Below are 19,464 nucleotides of genomic sequence, written 5' to 3' on the forward strand. Positions count from 1 at the left end.
CACGATTTTATTACCTATGTCCATATTTTCCCAATATGACCCCATTTTCGTATTTCTCCTGGAGCTGGTCCAAATTTTCGAAAATAGATCCCCTGTTTTCATACCTCCCCAACGTTTTCATACCTCCCCAAAAACTGGCCAAAATGTTACAAAAGGATTACCCATGGCTCCACGTTTTCATAACTCCAAAACTGATCAAAGATCTCAAAAAAAGTCCCATATGGGTCACCGTATTCGACCTTCCCCCGAAACTGCATAACATTTTCCAAGGAATAGATGGGCATCATAAAATGGTTAACCGACAGAAGGCCTTTCAATCATTTTCTAAATAAAAGTTTTTATTCACAAAAAAATTATTAATGCTAGAATATTAAAAATCTCTATTTCTAATTAACAGCATTCTCTTCTTTGCTCCGTTTCACAACCATATCCATGATGGTTTTTCGCAACATTTTTCCCGTGGCGGTTTTTGGCAGAGCTTCGAAAAAATAAACGCCACCATGTAAATTATACATTTCGGCAATATTTGCTTTGACATGATCGTCTATGTCCTTGGCGGTTAAGCGCTGGCCCTCCTCGTCAGCCGTTCTGACCACAGCGGCAGCTGTTAAATTTGTGGCCAAAATATTGGGTACGCCAACAACACAAACATCAAAAACCCCAGGGACTTTGGCAATTAACCCTTCTAAAATTTGGGGATAAATTTGGAAATTTCTAGATTTGAAAACATCATTGCCACGACTGCAAAAATGAAGGAATCCTTGCGAATCGAAATGACCCATATCGCCGGTGTGCAGCCAGTTATCCACCAAAGCCCGTTTGGTGGCCACTTCATTTTTAAAATATCCCTTCCAAGAGTATTGGTTCAACTGAATGCATATCTGGCCCAGCTCATTAGGACCCAAGGGCATACCCTTGTCATCGATGATGCGCACAATACGATTGGACACCAGCTGACCCACAGAGCTCGCACAACGTTGCTTTGGAATTGTGCCATTCATGCTGACCAGTCCTGCCAGTTCGGACATGCCATAGGCTGCCATAAAACCAGGCCGCTCCCTGGCATTCGGTATCATCCGCTCCATGCGTTCATGTACAATGGTAGGCATTACTGAACCTCCGGCCCAAAAAGCAACAATACTTTTCATTTTCTCCTGGGCTTTGGTAACATCTTCCAGCAGAGCCACCTCCGCCAAATGACTGGCATTCATTATGACATGGGTGATTTTATGCTTCTCCACCAAGTCGAGGAAATATGCCGTGGTAAAACTTTTCTCCGTAATAATACGACAGCATGAGTTCATTAGGGAGGTGGTTAAGGCCCAGACGCCAGATATCCAATACATGGGACTGAAACCAAACAATACGGAGTCTGTGGTCAGATTTGGTCTGCAATGAGAAGAGTGGGAAAAGGAAGGGTCAAGTGCAGAGGTATTCACTACTTACTTACGCATTTTCCTGATTAAGAAAGGCCAGATGTGAACACAACACTCCCTTTGCCGGACCCGTAGTGCCAGAAGAAAAAACAATCAAGGCCGTATCATCACCGTTCAAATCGAAACAAGGATAACTAGAAAGGGAGTATCTTTCGTATCAAGAGATGTCTGTGTTGTGGGGGAATTGAAGCCTTAGCATACCTTAGCATTCAAATGAATGTACTGCTCCAAAAAGAAGTTGTCTTACTCACCTAAAATTTTCATCAAGTTCTTCATTCCACTCCAGAAGCTCTTTGACATTGGCAACCCCCTCCAGATGGCCATTCAAAACAAAAATTTTGCAGTTTAAATTCAATTCTTCGTTGACTCTTCGAGTATTTTCGTAATTTTCAACATCGCAGAATAATATTTTCGGACGAGTTACACTGTATAGAGCAGATACCGACTCTGGAATAAAATGGAAGGAAAACAAACTAATAAATATTAAATGAATTTTTAAAATAAATTGCGTCTGAGTTGTATAACAGCTCAACATATTGAATTTTTTATATTTGTGGCAGACCACAACCTGACTACAGGGGAGGACACTAAGAAAATTTAAAGAAAGCCAGGCTCAGCCAACAATTTGTTTTGAAAAGTTTGGTGTCGAACTAATAATGTCCGTCTCTCTGTGAGTCTGACCAGCTGGTGTCCAAGATAACTCTAAAAGGAGGTATTCGATTTGATCTGTATTTTATATACACTTCCTTAATTCCGGGCATTGGGTACAGCAATTAAGTTCGATGTAAGAAGCATTTGGAAATGTGTACTTAGTGTAGCAAATTTACAAATGGTACTATACAGGGTGAAATGAAAAAACTGCAACCAACTTCACCTGTTAAAATTATTCCAGTGACAGCTCATTATATTGTTTGCAAGCGTACAAAAGCATTTTGGTGAGAATTTTCCAGAAAAAAAGTTATTCGTGATGGAATTCAAGCGTGATAGTATGATTTCTTTATATTCGGCTGGAAACCCATAAGAGTCTATCGTTAGAGTACTCCAGCATTTAAATGTGAATAAATCTTTTGTGTCTCCTACCACCGCTCGTTTCCGTGATACTGGTAGCGTAGCCGGACGTCAAGGAAATGGACGGAAGAAAACAGCAACATCAGCAGAAATGCTTCGAAAAGTAAAGAAGCGACTTGATCGAAACCCGCGTCGCAGTGGCTGAAAAATGGCTCATGAGCTGGACATATCGCAATAATCCATTCGCCAAATATTGAAAAATGAACTCGTGGTAAAGTCATTTAAATTCCAAAAAGTGCAGGGACTTACACCGCATCAGAAAGAAAATAGACTCAAAAGAGCTAAAGAATTGCTTCGCTTGGCCAAAAGTGGTAATCTACCGAATTTGGTTTTCTCCGATGAGAAAACATTCGTTGTCCAGTAGTTTGTAAACAAACGAAATGATCGTGTTTAGAGGTCGTGTCAAAGAGGTCAGCTGAAAATGTGTACCTTCGGTTGGCCACCAGAACTCAAGCGCCGGCCATTGTGATGGTGTGGGCCGCCAGTTGGCACTAAAAAATATCAAAGTGTCGACCGCTTCAAGCAAGCGCTTCGCCGGGAATGGACCAAAGTACCGCACAGCAACATTCGGGCAGTGTGTGACGGCTTCATTGACCGTTTAAAGGCCATAATTCGTGTCAAAGGTGACCAATTCGAACAAATATAAACTTATTCTTAAAATTGGTGCTAATTCCAACATTTTTGCTTTCATTCAATAAAATTACAAAAAAAAAAAAAAGTAAAAATTATGGCATTTGACTTTGTTGCAGTTTTTTTTATCTCGCCCTGTATATCCATCAATAAATGATCTTCGCCTTAAATTTTGGACAATGAACACCATTTTTATTTTCACAAAAATTTCCACTATCCAATGGAAAAATCCAAGTGGATTTGATAGTACTCGGTTACTTTCATGCATCAAATCGAAAAAAGACCTAGCGAAAATTGATCAAAAACTTATCATATATATTTATACCCTCCACCACGCTATCAGCGTAAAATTCTTGATCAGCGTAAAATTCTAAGACGATTTAGCCATGTCCGTCTGTCTGTCCGTCTGTCTGTTGTAATCACGCTATCTTTCGAACAAATTCGAGATAGAAGGCTAAAATTTTGCACCCATGTATATTTTGCCAGTAGGCAGGTTAAGTTCGTAAATCGGCCATGTAGGCCCAAGTTATCATATAGCCCCATATAACGTTACCTCCCGATATTCGGTATTTTGATGTTTTAAGCGACATTATTCACCGGAATTGTTTCCAATTTGGCATTTGAAGTTCGTAATGGATACTAAAGCCTAAGACAGAAAATTATCTGTACAGGTCCACGCCTTCGTATAGCCCCGATATAACGGTACCCTCCGATATTCGGTATTTTGATGATTTTAGCGACATTATTTAACGGAATCGTTCCAATTTGGTATTGGTATTTGAAGTTCGTAATAGATACTGCAGCATAAAACAGAAAATGGGCCATGTAGGTCCACGTCTTCGTATAGCCCCCATATACCGTACCCCCCAATATTCGGTATTTTGATGATTTTAGCTACATTATTTACCGATATTGTGTGAATTTCGCATGTGAAGTTCGCAATGGATACTTCAGCCTATGCCAGAAAATAGTCTGTGCAGGTCCATGCCTTCGTAGAGATTTTTCTTATGATAAAAGTTGCCTATGCAGGTCTACGTCGTCGTATAGGCATTCGGTATTTTTAAGATTTTAACAGAATTTTAAACGGATTTTTTTTTTTGGAAATTGCCAAATTTGTACCACATGGTGGAGGGTATTAAAAGTTCGGTCGGGCCGAACTTACAGCTTTTTTACTTGTTCTTTTATATTATGGACATTGAGACCTATTTTCTTTAATGGCTTATAGTGAATTTTGATGACGAATAATTTTGTATTTGACGTCATCCTTCAGAAATATTGCTTTGTAGAAGAAAAATTCTTCTACATAAATTAATTTCCGGGGAAACTTAGTCTGAAAATTGCAAACCATTTTACACTCACACAATTTTAGATGTTTTTCTATTTTTATAATCTGCTGGTTTTTTTTCTGTAATTATTTTTTGTGTTGCACTTTATATAGTGGGATATGGAACCCTACTTTAAAATAGGCTATGGGAGTTGTAGTCTTCACTGTCTGTTGTCTAATTTTCTACATATTTTTAGGCTGAACTCAATAGAATGGATAAAGTCCACTCCCTGATTTAACCTAACCTTAAATTGCGCATCTCTTGGCAATATTCTTTGAAGGCACTTAGTGCAGAGGTGCTGTTTCATTGAAAAATACTTATCACAGCTAAAATTTGGAATTCTTCGTAACTATGAAAATCATTAGAATTGCTTTTTTCATTTTAGCTCACCTTTGTCAAACTCAGCATAGACAGGATTCACAGGACATCCGCAGAGGAACGAGGCCAGCATTACCGTCACCACATGTGTACTATTCGCGGCATACAAGCCAACGATGTCACCCGCATTTAAATTCAATTTAACCAATTGCCTCGTCAAAATTTGTGCATTCCGATACAATTCTCCGCATGTCATCGCCTCTCCCGTCTGATCGTGGATTTGAATAATCCTATTCGGCTGTTTCCGCAATTGATTACAAATGACTTCGCCTAGCGTGGCATTTTCACTGTACAGATCCTTGCGTTTCGGTCCAAACCAGATGCGTTTTTCTGCGTCGTAAGTTGTTGAGATCAATGGAAACATTTCGTTGTGTTCGCTTGAAGACTCGAGTTAATACTGTGGCATTTTCCGTCATTTACAGTTACATTTATGTCATTGACTTTTCCACCCGGTGGAGTAAGATCGGATTAAACGATGATGATAATAATTTTAATCCATGATTTGAGATAAGAAGAAGACGATGATGCACATGCTCACGTCATGTAGTATGTGTGTGTGTGTGTTTTGAACATGACATTGTTTTGATTTGTTGGAATGTGTTCAGCGTTAATGACATTTTAAGTCTCTGTTTTTGTATCTGGAACATTGTGTACTCAAACTAATCTCAATTCTAAGCTTAGGTTAATGCACCTATACAAATCCCAAAAAATATTGACTCAATGTGAAGAGTATTGAGCGTCTGTTTATTTTGGTATTTATTTGTTGCAACTTTCTCACACACACACACACGCTCATGGGCAAACATGTTGTTATTTTTAGAAATAATGCTTGAACTCTGTGTTCTTATCTGGAATTTCTTGTAGTCTGATGTCCACATGACTTGCAGGTCGAAATAAGGTTTCAGTGCGTGACATCATTGATTGCAGCATACGCCACTATGTGGAGAGGGTATCAAGCGTTTGTAAGCGTGTGTAAAGTCTCGAAATGCTGACCCGGTATATTTCCACGTTTTGCAGTGAACTCCGCACAGTGTTTCCAAATTTGATTTTCACGGATACAATCATTAGAAAACTTATTGACACTAAAAGCCAATAAAAGTATTCAAAAGTACTTAACATTTTGTATTATTTTTTTTTGTTTCTTTAAAAATTACAGAAAAAATCGAGAAGATTATGAAAGTAGAGCCAAAAAGTAAATGCTAGTTTAGAGGGGTTTTGACATTTCACATCGCAGGGGAAATATCTTTTGAACATTTTGGATTGAGATTCCTTGGAATCTTAACATTACAGGTAGATACTGTCTTCGGCAAGATGTGAGTTTATGTCAAATTCTCCCAAAAAGCATAATTCTAGTCATAAATTCAAAAAGAATATATTTCTTTTATAAATTAAGATTTTATCAATTTGATGATGAAAATCACATACAATTTCGTTTTATGGAAAAATAACTCTAAATAAAATTTCACTATAAATTTCTGAATAGATTATATGTCTCGGTTTAGTAGTTTTTAAAAAAATCATATTTGAATTGTATACAGGGTGAGGTAAAAAAACTGCAACAAAGTCAAACGCCATAATTTTTACATTTTTTTTTAATTTTATTGAATAAAAGCAAAAATATGTTGAAAATAGCTTCAAATTTTAGAATAAGTTTAGATTTGTTCGAATTGGTCACCTTTGGCACGAATTATGGCCTTCAAACGGGTAATGAAACTATCACAGGCTGCCCAAATGTTGCTCTGCTGTATTTTGGCCCATTCCCGGCGAAGCGCTTGCTTGGTGATCGACACTTTGGTATTTTTTTAGTGCCAACCTTGCTTTTCAAACTACTCCAGACACAATAGTCTAACGGACTGGTATTCGGAGATTTGGTGGCCATTGTGCGCTGGAAATGAAGCGAGGAACCTCATTTTGTAACCATTCTTGGGAGGCGCGTGCTGAGTGCAATGGTGCTGAGTCCTGTTGGAATGTCCAAAGTCTGCGAGCAAAATGTGTGCGAGCCCAAGGCTTTAATACATGCTCCAGAATATTTTCGCGATAATATTCGGCATTTATTCTGATGCCACGGTCGATTAATACGAGCTAAGAGCGGCTGTTATGGCGGCCATCGGCTGTTATGGCGGCCCACTTCATCTTCAAACCAAATTCGTCTGTTCACCACTTTCGGCCAAACGAAGCAACTCTTTAGCTCTTTTCAGTCTGTTTTCTTTCTGTTGCGGGGTAAGTTCTTGCACTTTTTCGAATTTCAATGGCTTTACCCCGAGCTCATTTTTCAATATGTGCCGAATGGAATATTGCGGTATGTTTAGCTCACGAGCCATTTTTTGGCCACTGCGACGAAGGTTTCGATCAAGCCTGTTCTTTACTTTTGGAACCATTTCTGCTGATGTTGCTGTTTTCTTGCGCCCACTTCCTTGACGTTGGGCTACGCTTACAGTATCATGGTAACGAGCGATGGTACGAGACACAAAAGATTTATTCACATTTAAATGCTGGAGTGCTCTAACGATAGAAACTTGTTGTTTTCCAGCCAAATGAAAAGAAATCACGCTTAAATTCCATCGCGAATAACTTTTTTTCTGGAAAGTTCTCGCCAAAATGCTTCTGTTCGCTCGTAAACAATAAAATGAGCTGTCACTGGAATAATTTTAACATCTGTCGGACGAGTGGCCTAGAAATGACAGCAGTCTGAAGTTGGTTGCCGTTTTTTCATCTCACTCTGTATATTACTAGCTCTAGTTTATCGAAAAGTCCAAGTCGACAAGTCCAAGCCAGTACATCAAATTTGGAGAAAATCGGTTCAAATATAGCAACACCTCTAATATTTACGTTTCATCCGATCTTTGGTTTTAAGTCCCTCACATGCGTAATATGCACTCCACAACAATGATATTTGGTACCAACTGTCAGATCCATCCCAGAAATATCTCAGCCAAATTTTATCAAGATCAATTCAGATTTGGATATTGCTGCCATGTATATCCTCAACCGATTTCGGGCTAATTGTGCGCCAAATGGCCAATATAAGTCCTAATGACTGAATTTTAGTACATCCAACCGAATTCAGTCTAGAAGCTAGTACATCAAATTTGGAGAAAATCGGTTCAGATATAGCTATAGCTCCAATATATGTTTCATCCTGTTTGGTATTTAAGTTCCTCATATTCATAATATGCATTCGACAACAATGATATTGGTACCAGATATCTTATAGACCTCAGAAATACTTTTGAAAAATTTTAGCGAGAGCGACTAAAATATAGCTCCCATATATACCTTTAATCCGATTTCAGGTTTATTGTGTAAATAATGGCTAATATCAGCCAAAATGGAGTGAATTTCGGGATGGACATTTCCATTTTGTGGAACTCGGCTCCTTTATATATGTTTTAATATAATCCTTCTCGAAGTGATATCATGCACTCTATAAGAATGTTATTTGGTATAAAAGATTAAATTTTCTCCCTTAAATTTAAGGAGAAAATCGATTCAGAACTGGATATGCCTCCTACATATTAGTTCCCTCTGAAACCAAACTATAACTGCTCTAAAGTCAGATGTTGATAGGTGGTATGCTCAACTTCAAATAAATTCTTTTGTTACGGGAGCTCTACTAAATATGGATAGTGGTGTGACTTTGATATCAAATTTCAAGAATTCAGGTCTTCAATTTATCCCATTACCAAATGTAGTACCATTTAGTACAATTATAGTACGCATATCCATAAACAGCTTCTTCTCTCAATCACAGGCACCAACAGTGACATCCATATCAATGTTTAGGATTTAAGCTCCATTCCTCCAGCCAATGTCAAATTAGTTCTTTTTCGCCCAGCCTCATATCTCAATCCCTGATACGATCAGTGACATCTATATCACACGATTCGGGATTTCAGATTTTTTCCTTTATCCAATACGAAATTTAGTACTCGCTAGTACTTTTCGTACAAATTAAATGTATAAATCTAAGCTTAACTGATTTAATACATACTCCATGGGGGACTTAAGAATTCCCTCATTACAAACTTCAGAATCATAGTTTCATCGGTTCAATCTAGGCTTGAATATATCAATCACTAACTCAGCGAGACAACTATCTTTTAATTATACTCTTAGCCGTATGGCTGACCAAAAAGTGTCTCATCGAAATAACGGTATTAGACCCTAGGTCTTTTTGGACCATTTCCGGGACATGTGAAGTCAATCTAGAGATATCCGTCTGTCTGGCTGGCTGGCTGGTGCGCACGATAACTCTTAAATAGATTATCATATGTGGTCTAGACTTGCTACATTATAATTATTATCAAAATTAGATCAAGTTCGCAGATGGCCAATATCGCACCACTCCTTCAAGTACCTACCCCACGAAAAATCGAAATTAAAAAAAAAAAATATTCTGATGCACAGTAAAAGACCTGATAATCCAAATTTGCTCAAACTTTGCAAATCCTCGATCAGTGCTAGGTCTGGTGCGAAAATGGGCAATATCGGTCCACTCCATCAAGCACCTCTTCCACAAAGGGTCAACATTTGAATAATTATAAGCGTAAGAGTCTGTCTTCAAATTACAAACATCACAATATTTTTAACTAACCCAAGGTCTGGTGTTAAGATGAAATATATCGGTCCACTCCTTTTGGTACCTCTCCCACAGAGGTTCAAAGTTTTGAATAACCAAAACGTTCATAAAATCCGAAATAAACATTATTCTCTCTTCATAATTCACACACATCCCATTATTTTTGCTAACACAAGATCTGGTGTGATCACTCCTTCTGGAGCCACCCCCACAAAGGGTCAAAATTTTGAATATTCATAAAGCTCATAAAACACAAAGTTAATTTCCGATTCCATTTACACTTGGTACATATCAATATTTACATCACCACAAGATTTGTTATAAAGATGGTAGAGATCGAACCATTTCTTCTGGTATCTCCCCCACATAGGGTTCAAGACTTAACAAACAAACCGCTCAAAGAAAGCGAAATAAGCATCGAACTCTCTTCAAATTTCACACATACAAACATTTTTGTTAACACAAGATCTGTTGTGAAGATGATATATATCTATCAACCCCTTCTGGAACCTTATCCACAAAGGGTGACAGTTTCAATACTTTTATCTGTCAACATTTGCGAAAGAATGAAGCGATTCTTTACAACTTGCTATATCTACATATTTCTCTCAACCAGAAACCTGAGATGAGTATGGAATTTTTTAGTTCGCATAAAATTAGATATTTATTTTAGATTTCATCATTTTATGTCATTTTACCAATGCTAATATATTAATCTGTATTAGATGCAGTATGAAAATGGAATACTTTGGTCGACTATATTTGGTAACTCACACACATTTTAATATTTTCTAAAAATTATTGCATATCTCATATAAAGTGAAGGAAGTAACCCAAATAGTCCAAATCTTGCACGACGCAATATTTATAATATATTTATTTAGATCCAATACGAAATGGAAAATATTGGCCCATTCCTTCGGAACCTACTCCATAGTGAGTAAATAATTTGAAGTCAAAATATATTTAAATTATGCAACATTGGCTGATACATCTGTCGGCAGAACCGACTGATACTTTTAACTTGTTTTATTTTCATATCAATGAACAGAGATAACAGTTCTAGCATTTTGGCTTTAAACCGGTTGTCTGGTATTGAAATCATTCACCCAACCCCTCGCCATCTACGCGCCTAAATATATGCTGTATTCATTAGCTATGTTACAATAGATAATGTTTCGCCCAGCAACAACTTTTGTATATAAACTTATATGAAATATGCTACTTTTTATACCCTCTTTATACTTCAGACTGCTGTCATTTCCAAACCACTCGTCCGTCAGTTGTTAAAATTATTCCAGTGACAGCTCATTATATTGTTTACAAGCGAACAAAGGCATTTTGGTGAGAATTTTTAAAAAAAAAAAGTTAGTCGTGATGGAATTAAGCGTGATACTATGATTTCTTTATATTTCGCTGGAAAACCACACGTGGCTCCCGTTAGAGCACTCCAGCATTTCAATGTGAATAAATGTTTTGTGTATCGTACCATCGCTCGTTACCGTGATACTGATAGCGTAGCTCGACGTCAAGAAAATGGAAAGAAGAAAGAAATATCATCAGCAGAAATGACCCTAAAAGGAAAGAAGCGACTTAATCCAAACCCGCGTTGCAGTGGCCGAAAAATGGCTCGTTAGTTGAACACATCGCAATATTTCATTCGGCAAATGTTGAAAAATGAGCTCGGGGTAAAGCCACTGAAATTCCAAAAAATGCAAGAACTTACACCGCAACAGAAAGAAAATAGACCCAGAAGAGCTAAAGAGTATCTTCGCTTGGTCGAAAGTGGTGGTGTGCACCTTCTGTTGACCACCAGAACCCAAGCGCCGGCCATGGTGATGGTGTGGGCCGCCATAACAGCCGATAATCGCTCTCTGTTCGTATAAATCGACCGTGCCATCAGAATAAATGCCGAATATTACCGCGAAAATATTCTGGAGGGTGTATCAAAGCCTTGGGAACGCAAACATTTTGGCCGCAGACCTTAGACATTCCAACAGGACTCAGCACGCGCCACCCAGGAATGGTTAAATTTTTAGCGCACAATGGCCACCAAAATCTACGGATACCAATCCGTTGGACTATTGTGTCTGGAGCATTTTGGAAAGCAAGGTTGGTACTAAAAGATACCAAAGATCACCTCAAGCAAGCGCTTCGCCGGGAGTGGGCCAAAATTCAGCAGAGCAACATTCGGGCAGCCTGTGACAGTTTCATTACCCCTTTGGAGGCCATAATTCGCGCCAAAGGTGACCAATTCGAACAAATGTAAACTTATTCTAAAATTTGATGCTTTGGGCCATATACCGAATTTGGTTTTATCCGATAGAATACATCCGTTGTCCAGCTGTTTGTAAACAAACAAAATGATTTACCTCTGATTGACTTCTTTGGTCAGCTGGAAATGTGCAACTACGGTTGGCCACCAGAATTCAAGCGCTGGCCATGGTGATGATTTGGGCCGCCATAACAGCCGATGGTAGCTCTCCGTTCGTTTTAATCGACCGTGGCATCAGAATAAATGCCGAATATTATCGCGAAAATATTCTGCAGGGTGTATTAAAGACTTGGACCCGAAGACAATTTGGCCGCAGACATATGACATTTCAACAGGAATCAGCACAATCGCACTCAGCACGCGCCAACCAAGAATGGTTACAAAATGAGGTTCCTCGCTTCATTTCCAGCGCACAATGGCCACCAATATCTCCGGATGCAAAGTTGGCAGTATAAAATACCAAAGTGTCGATCACCTCAAGCAAGCGCTTCGCCGGGAGTGGGTCAAAATTCAGCAGAGCAACATTCGGGCAGCCTGTGACAGTTTCATTACCCGTTTGAAGGCCATAATTCGCGCCAAAAGTGACCAATTCGATCAAATGTAAACTTATTCTAAAATTTGATGCTATTCCCGACATTTTTTGCTTTCATTCAATAAAATTAAAAAAAATGTTAAAATTGTGGCGTTTGCATTTTTTTTTATCTCACACTGTATATTTTTAAAGGTGTTACTTTCCAAATGGAAAAACTTATTCATCCTGGCCGAACTAAACTCTTTTTTACTTATTTAACTTTGGGTTGTTGTGGTTGTAATTATCAGCTTGGCATATATTCTTTTACAGTTGTACATTCCAAAAAAAATTATTCTCCTATCACATTAGCAATATGTTTTCGGCTTTTATATTTGGACATAGTTTTGATTTTTCATCACCTCATGATTAATTATTTTCCATAAGAGAATTATGGTGTAAATCATTAATTTGTGTTTTTTTTTCGCTATCCTCGCTCTAATGACTACACAACAGAGACCAGCCGGCTACCCACCAACCGACCGACTGACCATTAAACGTGGCTAATTTTACTTGTTGCATTTTCATACAAATAAATTAACTTCAAACTGCCACAGCAATAATCGTAAAATTCTTTAAAGAAAATGTCTGTTGATATATTTATGTGTGTGTGTGTGTTTGTGTATATCACTTAGATCTATGTATGTATGGCTTTGGGCCATATACCACCGCTCACATACAAAGTTGGGTCTATTAAATGCATTCGAAACCAGTGGTTACATTTTGTGCAATGGCCATTTCATTAATGTAGAGTTTGTCTATTAAACAACAACAAATTACAACATTTTATTTCTTGTAGAACATATTTAAATGTTGAACCAGGATAACCATGACGGATCAAGTGGTTTATATGATATTTTTTACAGGCTGAGATAAAAAAATGCAACAAAGTCAAACGCAATAATTTTTATATATTTTTTTTTAATTTTTTTTTGAATGAAAGCAAAAAATATCGGAAATAGCATCAAATTTTAGAATAAGTTTAGATTTGTTCGATACTTTGTTTTGTGGCGATACTTTGGTATTTTTTAGTGCCAACCTTGCTTTCCAAAATACTCCAGACACAATAGTCCAACGAATTGGTATCCGGAGATTTTGGTGGCCATTGTGCGTGAAGCGAGGAACCTCAATTTGTAACCATTCTTGGGTGGCGCGTGCTCAGTGCGATGGTGCTGAGTCCTGTTGGATTGTCCAAAGTCTGCGGTCAAAATGTTTGCGTGCCCAAGGCTTTAATACACCTTCTTCTAATACCTATTCTAATGCCACGTCGATTAATACGAGCGGAGAGCGACCATCGGCTGTTATGGCGGCCCACACCATCACCATGGCCGGCGCTTGATTTCTGGTGGCCAACCGAAGGTTCACATTTTCAGCTGACCTCTTTGGCAAGTAAAGTCGATTATTTTGTTTGTTTACAAACTGCTGGACAACGAATGCTTTCTCATCGGAGAAAACCAAATTCGGCAGTTCACCACTTTCGGCCAAGCGAAGCAACTCTTAAGCTCTCTTGAGTCTATTTTCTATCCGTTGCGGTTAAATTCTTGGACTTTTTGGAATTTCAATGGCTAATTTAAGTTAATTTTTCAATATTTGTCGAATGGAATATACATTCAGTCCACAAGCCTGCGACGCGGGTTTCGGTCAAGTCGCTTCTTTACTTTTCGAACCATTTCTGCTGATGTTGCTGTTTTCTTCTGTCCACTTCCTTGACGTCGGGCTACGCTACCAGTATCACGGTAACGAGCGATGGTACAAGACAGAAAAGATTTATTCAAATTTAAATGCTGGAATTCTCCAACGATAGCCACTTGTGGTTTTCTATTCAAATATAAAGAAATCATCACGAATAACTTTCTGGGAAATTCTCACCAAAATGCTTTTAAAAACAATATAACGAGCTGTCACTGGAATAATTTTAACAGCTGTCGGACGAGTGGCTTCGAAATGACAGCAGTCTGAAGTTGGTTGCAGTTTTTTCACCTCACCCTGTATATGTTTAAAACACTTTGAAAAATGTTGAATAAAGACTTCAAAATACCTAAAATATGATATTACATGGGCGGTTGCGCTATTCTAAAATCTATCCAGAAAATAATTGGTACTACTGTACAAGGTTTATATCCACCATAAAATTTTACATTCGTTCCAAAAGTTTGTGTTAGGCCTTTTTCGTACTAAAAATGCACAATTTGTTCAGTGACAAACATTTTAATCAAAACTTCATACATCGTACTCATTTATTTTAAGGCTCTCCGGATTTTATATATTTCTCAAGTTTTTCCTATAACGAAAAGAAAAATATGAAAATGTTTACCTTTTACAACAAGGACTTCATAATTTTTCATTTTGAAGCTTAGCGAGGAGAATATAAGTAAAACCATTGCGCAATGGACCAATTTTTCTGTCCAAAACTATTTTAACGTATTCATATGAAAACCCTGGAAACCAACACTGACTTCAATATCGAATTTTAGGATTTCAGCTCTATCGCTTAACTCAATACCAAATTTAGGACATTTTAGTACTTTTAGTACATTATTAGTTCATATTTCCAAAACCAGCTCCATATCTCCATTCCAGATATAAATAGAGGCCTCAATCTTAAATTTAAGGATTCCTTACCTTTCGCTCACAGTACCATTCTGTACTTTTCGTATAATTTAAGTTTAGGTTAAAGGATGTGTGGCTGTGTAAAAGCAACCACTCCACTCGGAGACCTATTGGCCCATTGTGATCATCCTAATTTAGAAAAAATGAAAGTGAAATAAGTTAGGAGGTTATAATAGAAAATAGATAGGAAATAGAAGAGTTAGTGGGTTTGCATCCACGGTGTAGTCGGGGTGTCGTCCTTAGCCATTTTAGTCTTCTGGCTAACTGAAGAATAACGACTGGCTCGGTTTCGGAGAGGCATGACAAATCGGGCAGAATTTGCTTACCTAGAAGCCTATGTCTTACTCCGATTAGGGTAGTACAGTAACAGAGTAAGCGTTCCACCGTTTCTGTTTCTTCCTCATCTTGGCAAAGCCTGCAGTATTCAGTGTAATGCAATGACCTGTAATTATACCCACCACAAGCTTCAAGTCCAACTTCGTCATGGATGTGAGTGACCGTGATCTCCTTTCTGAATTTCGTACAATTATAGTTCACATTTCCGAAACTTCAAGCACCAAATACCAAATTTTTCCAAATATAGTCAATACATAGTAAATTCGTCATTCCGTTTGCAACTCAACGAAATAATAATTTTAGACATAGCTAAGTATATACATTCTTGATCAGCGTAAAATTCTAAGACGATTTACCCCTGTACGTCCGTCCGTCTGTCCGTCTGTTGTAATCACGCAAGAGTCAAAACGAATAGAGATATGAAGCTAAAATTTTGCACAAATCAGTCTTTTGACTGTAGGAAGTTGAAGTTTGCAGGTGGGCTATATCGGTCCACGATATCGTATAGCCCCCGATATTCGGTATTTTCATGATGATAACCTAATTTTTGTCTGAAAATCCACAAAAGGATTTCCTTCTGAGTACTTTATCCCCCTGCAAGAGTATTGTCTATATAGGTCCACGATATCGTTTTTTGACTTACCTACATATTTTGACGATTTTAGCAACATTATTCACCGAAGAAGTTTTAATTTACGCAATTAGAATTCGTAATTCGGTCGAAATCTAAGTCAGAAAATTATCCGGGTCTTCGTATCAGTATTTCCCTATATTCGGTATTTTAATGATTTTAGGTACAATATTCACCGAAATTGTTTAAAATTTCGTGTTTGAAGTTCCTAATAGGTACTACAGCGTGTGACAGAAATTTGTCTATTCAGCCTAAACGATACCTTCCTACATCCGCTATTTTGATGATTTTAGCTAAATTTTTCACCGGATTTTTTTTCAAGTTTCTTATTTGAATATTGTAATGGCTCATTACAAAAGTTGCCCCCTCTTCGTATAGACCCCAATATAACGGCTATATTCAGCATTTTTAAGATGTTAACAACATTTTTAACAGATTTTATTTTTTTAAATTTTCCAAATTCCTTCCAAATGTTCGGCCCGTCCCAAATTTCTTCTTTTTTACTTGCTAATATCTGTGTTTAATTTAATATTTAACAAGTGAAAAAATGGCTAAGTTCGGCCAGGCCTAACTTTCAATACCTTCCAAAATTTGGAAGGAACTTAAAAAAATTCAAAAAAAATCCGTCCAATAACGTGTGCAACATTTAAGCCTTCTACTTCAATTAGTTCGAACGATAGCTTGTTTACAACAGACAGACGAACATAAAATTTTATGCTGATACCTTGTAGGGTCCTTAATGAGTATTTCGAGGAGTTAGAAACGGAATGGCAAAATCAATATAGAATGGTGGAGGGTATTAAAATTGGATTTGAGTTGGGACAGCCTTTAGAATTTTCCATATTCGGTATTTCGAAAGTATCAGCACCAATTCACAATTGAAAAAATTTATTGAAGATTTAGCACAAATTTTAGATGTTTTGAATGTCTCTTCATACCATGCAGCTAATGTGGCAAGAGTTTATGTTTTGGCATTTTTTAGACTTTGCAGATGTCCCTATATAATGAAGGTCCTCAAGTTTGAAGGCCTCGTTTTTAAATACAATATAGTATTTTGGATTCATAATCGTTAAAATCCTATCTGAGAAATATATTTACAATTGTTTTACAACTGCTGGTATTTAACTCAAGCCAAAACACTCAAATTTGAAAACAACCGATTAACGCCATTTTTAATTTTCCCATGGCGGAGGCCGCTATTTGCAAAAGAATTGTAGTTCATTTCAAAATATGTTGTCGTAATGAATTGAATTAGGACAATATGATCAATCAGCCATTTTAGTTTCATCTTTTACAAACCTTGAATAAGTATATACAGGCCCACATAAATGCATATTGGTTTCGTAAAATCGACATAACCAATGATATGTCCTTTCGTTTTAGGTTAGTCAGGGCTTCTGATACACCTTCTTATCGAACTAGCTGTAAGTTGACTATCTAAACTTTTGGTATGTAAAATTTTCCTCAATACGTATTTGTCACCAATCACCCATCCATCTGCAATTTCCAACTTTAAAATTAATTTATGCTTAGTTTTGGTGGCAAAAATAAGGGGACCAACGTGTTCATTTTAATTGCTTTGGCTGTTACTATTTTCTGGAACAAGAAGTATTTTTTTTTAAATATAAATAAAGTTTTTTGTGATTTTATCCAATTATGGCCAGGTGCAGCTGCAGCAGTACAGTCAACTGTCATAGTAGGCAAATTCAAATTCCATGCAAATATTTACTCAGCAAGCAAGTTAATTTAAATCTTCGCAACAAAAATAAGTTAAGAAAGTACAGTTCGATAGGGTCGATATGAAAAATACGGCCAACGAAAAGAATCGCTAATTTGTTTCGCAAGTTATGACAGATAAAATTGTGTACCAGAGGAAATGGTCCGATCTCTACCATTTTTATAACACATCTTATGCTGATTGAAATATTGAGCGGTCTCAAGTCTGAATGTAATCGGATGTTAATTTCGCGTTTTATGAGCTTCATATATATTCAATATTTTTACCCTTTGTGGAGGAGTCAACGGAATGAGTGGACCTATATATTCAATTTTTACACCAGACCTTGGGTTAATAAAAATATTGTGGTGTATGTAATTTGAAGACAACCGAACTCTTACATCACATTTTATATCAGTTGTAATTATTCATAATGGAGGTACTTCATGGAGTGGAACGATATCGATCTAAGGTTGGTAATAATATTACGATTTACCAAGTTTGGACCGAATCGGATATTCCCCTCGGGAGTTATCGTACGCACCAACCCGCAGACAGACGGACGGACGGAGATCGCTAGGTCGACTCCAAATGCCCTGAGAGCTAGGATCGTGCTAAGGGCTGGAAGATAGTTAAGAAGCTGGAAGCTTCTTAAGAAGCTGGAAGCTTGTTAGAAGATGGGAGCTTGTTAAGAAGCTGAAAGCTTGTTATGATGCTGGGAGCTTGTTAGAAGATGAGAGCGTGCTAAGCGCTGGGAGCTTTCTAAGAGCTGGATTGAATCGTGGCTAAATTGTAACGAGACTGCGGACGAGCCACACGTCTGCTCGTACTCTGTCGGCTATTGATCGACCACCACGGAGGATAAAGACAAAATAGATATTTTGGTAGTCACACGAAAAAAATGAGAATTATTATTAGATGGGGTAGCCGTTGACTGAAATGAAGCTAACATCGTCACAGGTATGGGTTATATTTAAAATGTGACGTAAGTGATGTATGAAACGGACATTTTACAGATTTTGGCAGAAAATGTTATCATTGTCAAACAATGCAGGAGTAGAAAATTATAAATATCCAAAATCCGAAAACTACTACTTAATTGAAAACCGTTATATGGAGGATACACGAAGACGTAGACCGGCATAGGAATTTTTTCCCATGGGTTGTAGTACCCATTAAGATCTTCCTATTCGAAATTTGAAACGATTCCGGTGAATAATGTTGCTGAAATCATCAAAATACCGACTATCGGGAGGTATCGTTATATAGGGGTTATACGAAGACATGAACTTGCATACGAAATTTGAAATAATTCCGGTAAATAATGTAAAATCATGAAAATACCGAATATTGGGATGTACTGTTATATGGGGGCCATACGAAAACGTGGACCGACATGGCCCATTTACGAACATAAACTGCCATCTGGTAAACTATGCATGTATGCCAAATTTTAGCCTTGTATTCGATCGAAAGAAAACGTGATTATAACAGACAGACAGACGGACATCGCTACATCGTCTTAGAATTTCACGCTGATCCAGAATATATATACTTTGTAGGGTCTATTGTGAATATTTCGGGGGTTACAAACGGAATGACAAAGCTAATATACCCTCCGTAGAATGGTGGAAGGTATAAAAACACTAGAACCAAAATACCAACATATCTAAAGTCTCGCATCAATAGTGACCTACATGCTAAATTCGAAAGATCTGTATCTTTCAGTACATATTATAGATCTTAGTCTTTTGCAATACCCTGTTTAGTACAAATTTATGAAACACTACCATATTTGATGTCTCGTACCAAAACTTACCGAAGGGCAAAATTTGAAAATGATTCCCACTTCATTGCCTATGTCCGACTGAATAAAACACTTTATGATTTTTTTTGTCTTATAATTAGAAA

The 19,464-nt window shown here is 37.4% G+C and overlaps 1 protein-coding gene across 1 annotated transcript; it reads right to left on the reverse strand.

The window, feature by feature from the left end:
- Nucleotides 1-317: 317 nt before the first annotated feature.
- Nucleotides 318-5,256, reverse strand: LOC131803757 (uncharacterized). Its single transcript, XM_059125429.1, has 4 exons — nt 4,850-5,256; nt 1,688-1,883; nt 1,451-1,570; nt 318-1,389 (listed from the first exon to the last, which is right to left on the reverse strand). The coding sequence occupies exons 1-4, from the start codon at nt 5,199-5,201 to the stop codon at nt 387-389; spliced, it is 1,671 nt and encodes a 556-aa protein (XP_058981412.1). The 5' UTR covers nt 5,202-5,256; the 3' UTR covers nt 318-386.
- Nucleotides 5,257-19,464: the final 14,208 nt, after the last annotated feature.

The sequence above is a fragment of the Musca domestica genome, unplaced genomic scaffold (assembly GCF_030504385.1).
Source record: "Musca domestica strain aabys unplaced genomic scaffold, Musca_domestica.polishedcontigs.V.1.1 10, whole genome shotgun sequence".
Classification (NCBI taxonomy): Eukaryota; Metazoa; Arthropoda; class Insecta; order Diptera; family Muscidae; genus Musca; species Musca domestica.